At 43.8% G+C, this 13,442-nt stretch overlaps 1 protein-coding gene across 6 annotated transcripts in view; it reads right to left on the reverse strand.

Annotated features, from left to right (window-relative positions):
- Positions 1-7,217: 7,217 nt before the first annotated feature.
- RPS6KC1 (ribosomal protein S6 kinase C1) overlaps positions 7,218-13,442 on the reverse strand; it is a 142,389-nt gene continuing 136,164 nt past the window's right edge. For all 6 annotated transcript variants that reach the window (XM_051616326.1, XM_051616321.1, XM_051616320.1 and 3 more), the window contains 2 exons: positions 12,989-13,084; positions 7,218-9,894 (listed from right to left, as the gene is read on the reverse strand). In XM_051616326.1, coding sequence (XP_051472286.1) covers positions 9,784-9,894; positions 12,989-13,084 — 207 coding nt within the window. In that variant the 3' untranslated portion in view covers positions 7,218-9,783. The remainder of the gene's footprint in view (positions 9,895-12,988; positions 13,085-13,442) is intronic.

Below are 13,442 nucleotides of genomic sequence, written 5' to 3' on the forward strand. Positions count from 1 at the left end.
AGGTTCACTTATGCTCCAAGTCAATGGTTTGCATCACTTCCAAAGCTCCTAATTATGTTCAGGGAGACGGTGTTTTTTTAGTACTCCTCATTCAACTGGAAATATTTACATTAGCCACATAAACTTGTACAGTTCTTGGTCCTCAACTTACAAGCTATAGGGATGTACTAAAAAGAAGGGAACATGTTTTTTTAATGCTTGAATGGAATGAAAGCCATAATTTTTGTGCAGCGAACAACTCTTTTGGTAGCTGGGAGGCAAGTCAGAACCAGGTTCCCTTGGAAAAACACTGAAAAATAACTGAGAGTCAAAACTGTGAGCATACAAATAATAAAAACAACATTCAATAAATTATAATTAGAATTGGAAAACCCCCAAGAAGCATATGTATGGAGAGAGGAGGAGGAGGTAATTCTCTTGGAAGTCACACAGGAGCTGTCCAGGCTCCGAAGGCTTTGAATGAGGCTGCCTGGCCTGGTCAATAAACAGAGCTGTGCCATACCTCTAAAACCGTATACTTATGCTGGAATTTTTTTGTTAAATCAAGGCCAAAAATTACCTGCATGCTGTGAAACCAAGGAAAACCCAATTTCTTCTGCATGCTGATCTCTGCAGCCCCATTTGAGATAGCTGACCAGGCTAAGTGTCCTTCCATAGGATTATGCAGGAATTTTCGCAAGTGTTCATCACACAAGTATAAGTCTTCATTATAACTAATGTCTTGAACTGATATTAGTACTTAAAAAAATAAAAACGTCAGATAACATTGGCTTTCCCTGCACTTAACAGGAAACTAAAAAAGTCCCAAAAACCAGCAGCACCATCAGGTTCAGCTCCATCAGCAGTCGCAGCCATATGACAGACATCTCGTCGCTTGCCAACAACTTCAAGCACCCACAGCCTCAGCAGTGGTCACGGCATCAGCAGTGACCAATCTCTCTAAATACCAATTTGACATTTTAGTTTTAATTTTTTTGCCTGACTAAGCAACAGGTTCCCATTTCAGTAAGGCCTTCTCTTTTGATCACCTCTCAGTAATATAACTTTTGATTAGAAAATAACTTGCAGACCAGAAACATTTAGAAAGGACTGCAGAAGCACCACACTCTAAGAAGGGTCTGCAGAAAGTCTCAAAAGATGTTTTTTTTTTCCCATTGACTGTGTGGCAGGAGCCCTGACTTACACCACTCTGTCCCCATTTAAGGGACAAAGGTCAATTAACAATTTCCAAAACAGAAACAAATATTTAATTTTAGATACTCTATTTCCAGGGATGAGGCCAACAATGTGACAAGACAGTATGGTGGTATGAAGGTCGATGTTATTGTGAAAAGGGAGGGAGGTCAAAAATCTACAGACAGGAGGCAACCAATAGCACAGGTTCCATAACTCTGTGCCAGAAAAGCCAAACCAAAACACATCCTCACGTGCCTCCACACACGTGCTGCAAACCAAGGTGTGGGACTCCTAAAGGGGCCATGCCAGTGCTTGTGGCATATCACAGACAGGACCTAAGTTCTGCCAAGAGATCTGCTTCCTGTATTGTACGGCCAGCTTGTCAGATTTTATTTGAAAAACAGAATTAAACCCTCCTTAGAGGGGGGGGGGGGGGGAAACAAACAACAACAAACAAAAAAACCCCTCACTTAAAAATATAGAGTATTTCTAAGAGTGTCTGAATAAAAAGACACTGAAAATATCACATGAAACAGGTTCCTCATGCATTGCATCATAAAGCAGCAGCTCATTCTTTTCCGAACTGCAGAGGTAAGGGCACACAAATGATTAAACAATCAGGTTTAACTATCTTGCACTGATGAGGAATTTGTCAACATGGGCTCAGTATTTATACAGATCTGCAGCAACTACTGTATGGCTGCAGGAGTCAAACAGCTGTCTGTCAATAAAGCTATTCTCCTCGCTGGAACATAATAGCACAGACTCAACATGACCCTCAGAGGCCTCTTTAAGCTGTCTGGCTGTCTCCTCCTTCCCCATCCCTCCAGAGTCCTTCACCAGCAAGTGCTGAATTAAAAGGGAGGAAAAAAACCTAAAACAACAAACCACGTATTAGAATCTTTTCTATCCATCTTAATATTAAAAGTGACTTAACCCTGGGCAAGTCTGCCTACACTGGTGAGCCTGAGCTGAAGCAAAGTTAAGGAAAGACAGCTTTGATTCACGACACGTGAAGGGCGACTGACAATCCGTTTTAATAGAGCTTGCAACATTAATGTAGCTGGAGCCACATGCGACACCCATTAGGGGCAGGGAGAGCTCCCACACATATATTTCAAGGAAGCAGTAGATTCCCTGGTCCCAGAAGCTGTCTTCATTACAAAAGTCTAATATATCAGAAGAGAGAGAAAAGCTCGGCTTTTAGAATGCATTTTTTATTATTCAGCCTTCAGTGGAAATGTCACCTTTCTAAAGCAAGCTGTTATCATGTGTTTCTCATGCCAAACACATGGCCTCTAAGGAGAGGGTTTTATCTCTACATTTTTAGTGATTTGTATTTCTCTTTCAAGGAGTTCCATGCCTTAAGGCACCCGAAATGCTCACAGCACAGGAGGGTAAGGTTACACGAGATGCTGCCGAAGAGGACAAAAACAGAAAACCAGGGGCCCGGAGTCGGCACAGCTTCCAACTGCAGCCACCCTACCCCGATAATTCAACTCCTTTAGTAGATTTAATTATTATCTGTTTCCTTGGTTGGGACCATATTCTCAGAGAAGCAGGGCGCCCATCAAGCGCTGCCGCCGCATGACAGGCTGTGGTGCAGCCAGCACAACTGCCCCGGCGCCTGCCAACCAGCCAGATGCTGCCACATATTGGCATCTGGGGCCTGGAAAAGCAACCACGGCCTCCACTTGGCGGCGGATCCTGACCCCAGCGACTGAAGGAGAGACAATAAGGAGGACAGACGAGAAAGGGGGGCAGAAATCTCTCCTGACGATTCCACTGGTAAAGATTTAGACAAAAACCTATTGTTTAACCACTCTGCAAATGAATACGTTTCAGGGCCGGGGGGGGGGGACACACACATACCATACCCAGCATGTTCTAAATGCTGTCAGAGTCCAGGGTGCGAGGACAAGGGATTATTTATGAAAAGAAATAATGAGGAAACCAGATGCCTGCCTTTCTCAGCCCTCTGTGCTCCAGTCACCCTAATGGGGCATGTGCAGCGCTGCTCATCAAAGACTTCTCAGCCTTAAAACGCAGGGCAGGCACTAACTAACTCTTCCCATCTCTGCCACTTAGCAACATGCCCTCCCTATTTTACAGGCAGACTCACACAGTCAATCAGTAACACAACGAAGGCTGAGGGAGAAGAGTTGCAGACCTCACCCCAGCCAGGGGCAGTAACAGGACAGCCATGCTAACTGCACCTGCCAGAATAGCATACAAAAAATAATTGTTTTAAAAAATAGCTTATTTCTCCAACACTGAGGCTGAAACTACATGCCTATGCTTTAAGTAGGAAAGCAAATATGCTCTTTATACCTGTTCTCGTGAAATTGGCTTCTCTCTGTAATTGAAGGGTGAACTCCTGACCCCAGTAAAGTCAATGGGAAAGCTCCCAGTGATGTTAATGGGGCTGAGGCTTCACACTGTGCGCTTACTTTACCCTAGAAAGCCGATTAGCTCAGGACTCTCTGCAGTGTCAGAAAGCACCTGCCAAGGTGCTCACAAGGAGCCAGAGAAGCCAAGGTCTTTCTCATAGGAAGAAGAACTCGTATCTCTTGCTTCACCTTACTACATTTCAGTTTTACTGGGCCTGGCAGGACACCATGAGAGGCCAGCAGCTGGTCGCAGGGGACTTCTCTGTGGTCAAAGCAGGCACAAAGCTGGAAAGGAAGCAGCCCATGGAGGCAGAGTAGTGGGGAAGGATGTAAAAAAAAAAAAAAAAAAAATTAAAACCTGGAGAAAGGATATATGCCACTCGGTTCATAGCCCACAGTGTTGAAGTAGCTCTTCTCCATGCCTGGTTTGTAAAGGCAAGTTATGAGTTGGCAAACGTCAAACCACAGTGCACAAGCAAGACCACAAGCAGGGCATAGCCACCACCGCCATGCTTTAAATCATGGCGCAGGACCAGCCCCTCTCATGAAGGATCTTCCTCGTTATCCCACCACTGCACGAGGTACCATAAAACTCTCGTTGCACACACACTGCTGGGGTAAGCAATTTCCTAACGGTTTTACAATCGTCGTGCTTTCATTTTGTGGGAGTAATTCTCTCTGTTTTCATTGGTACATGGGGATAACAGCTGCATCTAATAATCCACTCCTGGGTCCCAGTGTTTTGGGGCAGCATTACAGAACGAAAGACACAGAAAGGGCGAAAGAATCCATGACAGGGGCTGAAGGATGTAATGCAGAACATGGATGGAGAGAGCTGGGCAAGCCTAGAAAATACCTTGGGGATAAACGGTTTAACTCATGGAAGAGGGTGGGAGAAACAGGTAGAGGTAAGGTTGTACCAAGGCAAAATGGCTCTGTCTCCAAGGCAAAGCAAAATGGTTAGAAAGGCTTTGCTGAGGAGGACCGCTGACCCACACAGCATCTGCTCTTTCCCTGGCTGGCCCATCATTACTCAGCTCTACCACTTGCCAGTTGGCTTTTCTAGCTTATTGCCCCCAGAAGGATGTTTCCCAAGCTTGCCAACCTTAGCATCTCAGCAGTGAAGCATTAAGGTGACCGCCTGCAGCCTTCCCAAGAGGCTGCTGATTCCCTGCTGCCCGGCGTTGCACACTTCCCAGTCTTCCTGCCCATCACGGTGCCATTGCAGCCCTCTGGCAGCAGGTCTAATCCCTCCTGATGGGTCTCTAGGCCAAGAAGATGGAGAAAGAGCTGCCTTTGGAGAAGGAGAGCCTCTGGTCTGCCAAGAGGCGGGGAGGTCCTATTGGGGCAGTGTGTTAAGCTGTCACCCACTGCCGGGAGTCTGGAGCATCCTCTCTCTGCTTCGCCCTGATTAGCCTCTTCTGCCTGGCAGCAGAGGCACAGAGGATTTCACCACATGGCTCTAGCAAGAGGCACTTCCGCCTCCTTTGTTGTTGTTTTTTCAGAACACCTCCACTTTTCTGGGGGACACCTCACCCTTGAGCCAGGGCTCCCTGACTCTGCTCCTGCAGATGGCTCCAGGTAGCAAGCAGCTCTCCTTGGGCCCTGCGGCACAGGAGATGGCCACGCGCTGCCAGTCTAACACACTGCTGCCAGCAGCAGCTGCTCGGCACCTTTTATGTAAGTCCCGCTCCCCCTCTGGTTGTTGGCTCTGCCACCCCTTCCCAAACTGCAGCTGGAGCAACACGAGGCCCCCTGTCCTGGGGGCTGCCTGAGCCCCTCACGCACGCCCTGTGCTCCACCTGCAGTCACTAACATCCCCTCTGCTGCTCAGCGAAAGCCCTCGCTCCCCCATCCTGCCTCCTCACCTCCACACACATTCACAGAAGCAGGAGATGTGCCCCAGCTTCCTGGCCTTGCTGAGGTGCTTGTCCTCCTGCAGCGCCATGGCTGGGACCGTCACAGAGTCCAGCCTGAGATCCTACAGAAAATCCTTAAGCACTCAGGGTGGCCAAAGCCCTAGGCCTGGTCTGGCCCTAACACAACCCCAGCCTGCCATTTGTTGGTGGGTACACACTAAGGGATGACAGCTACCACCCATGGTGCCACATACTGCTGAAAAGCCAGAGCCCACAGAAGGCCCAACCCAGCACGCCACGCAGGAGGATGCAACCAGACCCAAGCAAGCTGGAAGGAAACCAGAGGCACTGCTCACAGAAAGAGCCTGTCCAGCAGCATCCAACCATACCCCAAGGACACCATGGAGCAAGGACAGGCAGCCCTGAGATACTGAAACCCTGAGGCGAGAGGAGGGGCAGCATTTAACAGGCTGCTGCTGCTGCAGGAGAGACAAATAAATCCTGTCCACATAACTTCTTAGACTCTGCAAAAAGCTGCAGGATCCAATTTGAAAGCTATGTGCAGCTCAGAAGACAGACAGAGCTGAGGGCCAGCTGCAAGAGGTGCTCTTCAGCCGCAGACTGCTGACTAGAAGAGGACTTGGGGTTCTCAGCCATGGACTGACTGGACCCCTGACTGGCTCACCAGCACGAGCTGGCAGCATGGGAAAGGACCGCTCACGCAGAGCCTGGGGCCAGGCAGCAGCCAGGAACCACAGAGTTTAGCTCCCAGCAAAGCCTACGCAGAAAGCACAAACCTGAAGAAATCAACAAATGTACTTTTTCATTTTATTGCTAAAATCCTTACCATAAATCTCACCAGAGAGGAAGTTTCTGTTTCTCCAGCTTCCTACTCGGCATCCTTGAGAAAACAAATGACACCACACTAAAAAGAGAAAAAAAAAAAAAGCCCAAAGTGGTTTACTTCACACTTCCCTGTACCTTGTTATGCTGAGTGCTTCATTTAGAGAAGGTTGACCTCCCCAGCCTTCTTCATCCCAGTGCCCTTCACTGCAGGGACACACCAAGGAGCAGGTTTAGCACCGGAGAGAGGAGCCGGGTGAATGTTGTGGCACAGGTAACCCTGCTGACTCAGCATCCCAAAGTTGCGTGGAGAGTCAGCATGACAGCAACTGCTGCCTGAGAGGTGATTTTCACAGGAGATACAGGAGCTCTGCTACAAGCACAAAAGCTGTGAATATAGACATTAAAAGCGAACAAAGTTATGCTCCTTGTATTCAGGAGACACAATTTCTCCTGTAGGTCTGAGCAGGGCCTCTGGCTCACCTCACAGCAATTCTATCCAGTGGAAGCCTTCAAAGGTTTTGTCTCCCAGCTTTTCTTAGTAGGACACAAAAAACATTACAGAGCAGTTCAACAGGGTGCAATGAATTACCACTTTGAGGTATCCTGTGTGTGTTATCTGCTTTACCTGAACACCCGCAGCAGAATAGGAAAATCCATAGGCTTATCTTGCTGTGTTTTACATAGACTCTCTCCAATTCCTGTGAACAAAATGGCACTGGTTTCGTTTGCTATCAGCCATTAAGTAACAGAAGGAAGGTGGAATGGACTTTGCACTGCTTAACAGTCAGCAAAATAAAGACATGTACCACAGACCTTCATAAGAGGTACCAAAAAGAAGATAGTCAGAACACTTCAATTCATAAAAGCCAAGGACAAAAAGCATCCATTAGGTAGGAAGGTTTGTCTTCAAGAACTAGGTGTAAAGTTCAGAAACTCAAGGTCTGAATTAGGCTTGAAACGTTTTGTTTATTAAAGGAATAATTGTAAACACCAACACAACATAACATGTTAAAGGCAAAAAAAAAAAAAAAAAAGACAAGATGACAGAAGCAGGATTTTTTTGTGCAATTAACTCCAGACTGTGCTGCCTTTAGTAAAACCATTATTTCAGTCAGTGGAAAGGTTATGAAAACCAGTAGGATCTGAAAGGCTCATTTCTGGCAAGCCATCTTGCCAAGTTCCCTAGTCCTTCTAGTCTCTGTGATCTAGATTTCCTTACTACCAAACATACTTGAAAGAGAAATATTTCTGTGTCATAAACTAAACCAACGCTTTGCAGAGAGAGTGACTCCTCATCTGGTTTCTGTAGAACAGCATTTTTCTTCTGCTGCTCAGAGAAACCAGCTTGTGCTCCTCTGCTATCTCATCTTGCCTTAACTTGCAACTGGTACATGGGCACAACCTGAACAAGAGAGCATTTTAAAGTAACATGGAAAATATAATATTCTTTAGAGTTATCACCAGGCAAATGCAAGGGGACAGACCAACAGGGGCAACGATGGTATTTGGTGGCCAGGCTGGAGAGCCCCAGGGATGGAGTCAGGTGGCCAAGGGAAGGGAGGCTTCCCTTGAGCAACGAGCCCTCTCCAAAGTCACAGCCAGGGCAGTGCTGGAAGGAAGCTCTGGATCAGCTTGGTCTCCGCATTAGAGATTTCCGACCCGCTCAGCGCAGGAAGTTGTTCCTGTGGCTCACCTGAGGGAGTTCCTGTTATGAAGCCAGAGGGTGGTAGGTTGAAACACAGTTTCTGAGAGTGATGTAATCTTGGACAGCACTCCATAGGCAGTGATACTAGTGACCTGGTTACAACCTGCAGTGTTGTTACAGCCCCTCTGCTGGCCTGGTGATCACAAGAAAGGGAAGAAAGAAAAAAAGAGGGGAGTGGAATAATTTAAAAAGGAAAAAAAAAGTTTCCAGATTTCCTTTGTTTAAGTGAAGCATTTTCCTTTTCCACTTTATTTGAATGCACCGACCTGGTGTCTAACAGATGGAGACTGTACAGATGCACTTTTGGGAGTGCCCATAAAATACACTGCTAAAATACAAACAGAGGGATACTTTTTTCTTTCTTTCTTTTTTCAGTTGTAAATTTAATAATCATTGCTGTCACCTCACTTTCCCAAAGGAATTTGCCCTTTGTTCTCCGGATAAAGCTGGGGAGAAGAAGAAAAAGAAAAAAGAAAAAGCATAAAAGAGTGAGAGCAATGGGACCATTTAGGAAAAAACCCAGAGATCCATAATCTGTACAAGCATTGCAGAGTACAGCATTTGTACACCAGGAACCCATACAAGCACGGCTGCTTAGCAGCAACAGCAGCACACAGCACAATATTCTGCATGTCTTATATCCTTCTCCCATTCTCCAGATCTTTCTTTTCTGACAAACAAACAGGTCAGCTAATTGGCTTGTGCCCAAGTCTTACCCACTAGGGCTTGCTCAGAGATGTCACTTAGTCATTTGGCATGAGCAAATCCCAGGCTTCTTCCTGTTCAAGCAGCAGAGTGGGTGAAGGCTTTCTTTGATTTATTAAGACTATTAACAAACAAACAGGAAAGTTCAGAAGCTTCCTCAAGCAGAAGAGCACGAGCAAAAATGGTTTTTTCCTGAAGTAGCAGGTAAAAATAGAACACTTAGAGGAAGTACAGTTCATTAAGTGATAAAGTGGTGGCTGCAGTGATGAGAGAAGAGTTTTTCCTTTTTTAATCTATACATTTATTTAGCAGTAGGTTTTCTTGTTCCTTATTAGAGCACTAAAGCAGTGTTTATCCAGCTGAGGAAAAGAAGATTTCCCTTTCTGTAGTGACTTTAACATGTAGCTTATAAAATACAGAGTCAAGAGTTTTAAACAGACACTGCTAGCCAACAAAGTACAACATTTGACAGCATTATTTGCCTTTTATGTGCTCTTTCCACAGTGGGAAACGATATGCCATTTTCAAGACACATTCCACAGTATTATGCAACAGCTTTCTTATTTTTTAATGGATAGATTATTTTAACATGTCAACTTCTGCATAAAGCATTTTAGTATTTTATTCATCATATACCATTAATAAATTATTTGCTCCTTCCTCCCTCTGCACCCTCTCCCCTCCCACCCCCCAAGCTGCACTTAGTGGAGGGAAATGGTCTACTGCCACTAGAAAAGATTCTTTCAACTGGAACAGTCTATAGACACTTCCATCATCAAACAAAGCACCAGGACCACATTCCTGTTGCTACTTCATTGACAAGCTGGCAGTGCTAGACATGCTACCCAGGAGTTCCATCAAAAACCACCCTCTGGTGAAAAGACTTACACATACGTAGCAACCAGCTGCCATAAAAATAAGCTAGCACCCTGTACAACCAGTGATTCCTTTTAAAAGTGTTCACTTTTGGCCTGATTGCTCCAGCGTCCTTTAGTCTTCACGTCCAAATGGTTTGGGACATCCAAAGGAAGCAAGTCACGGTGCTTCTGTGCCAGAGAAACTTGTGCACTTGACCCAAGTTTGTTCAGAGGGCACACATCTCTCATCTCAGCAGATCTGCCCATTCTATAAGGGCAAAAAATGGATGAGATTTGATGTCTTCAACACCAGCAACGCCAGCACCAAGACGCTCCGCGGGATTAAACTGCAAAAGCTTGATATAAAAAGAAAAATATATATATATGATGCAGTGAGTAAGAACAAAAACAACTGCTTAAAAGTTCAGAAAGGTCTAAGGTAAGGGACATCCTACTGTTTTCCTGCTCTATGAATTACTTTCAAGAGTGCAAAAGCATACTTGAAAACCCTAAAATCCAGTATATGGAAGAAGACTCCCCTTTCCTTGAGTCTCAGTGTCACAGTCTTCAGAGACTACTGATCACAGCATGCAATTCCCTGAAGCACTGCACATCAGGACTTCATTTTAAGTGTAACCTCACGTTAAAAAAAAGAGAGCAGCAGCCAGAGCCTGCATCGATAGGACTCTGGACACTGAGTTTGCTTCATGTAGCCTTTTCTCACACCACTGTGTTATGGCTACAATGGGGACAGTGGTCTGTAACTTTCCACTTCATAAATTGTGAGTTGCTCCTAAAATACTGGGATATTTTGGCCAGTTCTCTTACTTCCTTAAAAAAAAAAAAAAAAAAAAAAAAAAAGTTTTAAAGAGCTCTACAAATGGACTAAACTGCAAAATCAAAACCCCAGTGAAAGAAACAAAACAGTGTAATGGCATCATGGAAATTTCCTAAAATTCAGCACCTCGTTTGCTTTTTAGTTGTACATCACATGCTGAATTCATGTGAAAAGGAAATCACAATATTTACATCTGTTTAAAGATACTAATCCATATAAAAGGGAATGCAAAGGTAATACTCCAAAGAGACAAAGATGCACAAAAATATTTTGCTGGTTTAGATAACTGTTTATTCTCTATTCAATTACAGCCAGTACAAAGGCCTGATTTCTTTCTTGCTTTTTCTGCAACAGCTAATATGATAACTTCTCCCAGTTGTCACTTGGAACAGTGTGTATTCATATCTTAATGCACTCAACATCTAAGTGAGTCTACATCCATAAACATAGGAATTTACACATTTTAAGATGGTTCTGCTATAGGCAGTCATCATGTCACATAGTAAAGGTAGCTCACTGACAGTGAATAGTGCTGCTCTGATATCTCTGCAAGCCAGCAGAAACAGCACCAGTCAGGGTCTCTGTCTTCTGCTGAACTACAACCAGTACCAGCAGGGGGAAAGTAAACACTAACACTTCTTTTCTGGAGTTTGTTCTTCCAGAAGAACTTTGATGTTAGAAAGCAGATGCAACAGAAAATGCAACGGATACCTCTTGAAAAGTCATGTTGTATGTTTTGTTGGTAGTAAGCCTGGAAGCCCCTGAAAAAAACACTGAGTGCAAAATACTAAGCCAACATAAAAATAACAACTTCATCTTTCACCAGAAATAAACAGATCTCTTGTTTCTTAGAAGCTGGCTAAATGAGGAAGGTGTTTACAAAGAAGTCACCTGCACCAGGAGGCACAGGAGGGGACAACATCTGACAATTTTCTGTAGAGCTGAACATTGATCCCAGAGAGTTATTCCATGATGCTTTGACCTGTTTAGCCTTGGCAGTGGGGGGAAGGAAAGTAGCAATGACAAATTGCTATCCATGCCAAGAGAGCCTTCTTCCTTTTCCTGACAAGGCTTCCTCAACAATGAATGGCAGCTTCCTTGGATAGTCACACAACAAAAATGTGATTTACTAGCTCATATAGCCGAACCTCCGCCAGACAAGTCACCACCCTATACCAGAAGGCTTAACCTAACAGGCAGTGGGGTGACTGTTCTCTGAACAGATATGGCCTTGTAATATATCTGAGAGTGCAAGATATTTGCCACTTAGAAGTGACAAAAGAGCCACTCTTTGGTGTATTTGAAAATAGGCAATGCATTGGTCTGCAGTGAAGAACAATCCTACATAAGCAGGGAGAAGCAGACTGTACAAAGTCATTTGTCTTCACTTCTACTCTTAATGGCAAGAATTCCCTTCATTATGTGTGGTTTTGCTTTCCCTTAATCATTTGAGTCTGGTAGAACCTGAGGGTGAGGGCAACAATTGGCAACCATCTAACAACATAAATGTAGATTATACAAAAATGGAATCTTCTTTGCATCACTTCCCTTTCTACCTTTATCAGAAACACAGACACATGGTTTCACCATCAGTGGCTTCATGTGACCTAGTCAAAATAGGAGGTTCAAAAGTCTAGTTCCATTTTCATTAATTATTTCACAGTTATGGCACAGAAATCAATCTGTCACTGAGTTTTTTGACTTACTGAATTTTCAAAATATCTTTTCTTAGTTTTCCTCAAGAACTATTTTTTCCACTCTGCTCTGTTGAAGTCTATATCTAAGTGATGTCATTATTTATGCATCCACTAGCAGGATACTCTTCAAAGCCAAACTACACAGTTCACATGTATCACTTATTCTACTCAAGTGGAACTTCCTCAGTTAAGCTAAAATTAACTAAAAGGAAGAAAGCAATACCTGAAATTCAAGACACTGTACTACAAGTTTATTCTCTTAGTCATGGCTACCTAAAACTAAGACTACACTAAAACTAGCAGTCAAGCTATTACCATTATTTTGGAAATGTATCCGTCTGGATGTCAATATTTTAAGGTTTCCTACTTTTGTTCAAATTACCAGCTACCTTCTTAGTATAAAAGTCATCATATTCACAATTTAAAATACTTTTCTAACAAATAGTGTTCAGAAGGTTTCCTGGAGGACAGCTAAAGATTTTCAACCATATAAGGTCATAACTTCTAATCAATGCGTTCCAGGTTTAATAGCCCTTAGAACTATCTTGCTGAACAGGCATTGGCATTTCTTAGTTTTAATTAAATTAATTTAAAATGTTTCCATGAATATTTAGGGCAGAATTCCTAACACGTTCATGCATCACCACCAGCTGTTTCTAAAGCACTCAGGTTGACCAAAGCTTTTCTGTGAAGAAATGGCAAAGCACTTTGGTTTTCTACAGAAACACCTGGCAGCAGAAGTCAAATTTTCCAGATGCCACAAGACAGCTGGGCAAAATTCATCCATGCTGACAAAAGATCCACCCATGTTCCTATCAGAAGCTTTTTGGTTTTACATTTACTTCACCAGAACAACTTAGATAGGTATTTCTCCAGTCTACACACATACCTATAGAAAACAGATTTTCCCCTCACCTGCTGAATCAGTGATCTGGCCTCCTTTGATACATGGTCTGGTATACTCAAAGAAGTATGACTGTTTATTCCTGATGGATGGCACTCAACCAAAGACTGGAGAAGAAGAAAAAAAAATAAAAAAATTCAAAGCAAGCAGATACATTTATTAATTTAAAAATTGCACTGTTGGATTATCTCCCAGTGTACATGCAAATTAACACACAGAGCAAAAATTTTACTGCTTCCTAGAAAGAAGTAACAATTCTGGGAAGAATATCTACAGGTACTGATGTTCTCCTGGAGCTACGGTTTTAGAATATTTATATCTTAGTGCTTGTGCTCTACTTGAAGAGTTTGGGAATTTGGTGGACTTTGCTTTCTTCGTGCAGAACTGTTGACAAATCACCAATTGGATCTGACTGAGCACTCTGTCTCAAAATACTGAATTAATGTGTAACAGCAACACAAGGCT

Source organism: Apus apus, chromosome 3 (assembly GCF_020740795.1).
Source record: "Apus apus isolate bApuApu2 chromosome 3, bApuApu2.pri.cur, whole genome shotgun sequence".
NCBI classification, from domain to species: domain Eukaryota; kingdom Metazoa; phylum Chordata; class Aves; order Apodiformes; family Apodidae; genus Apus; species Apus apus.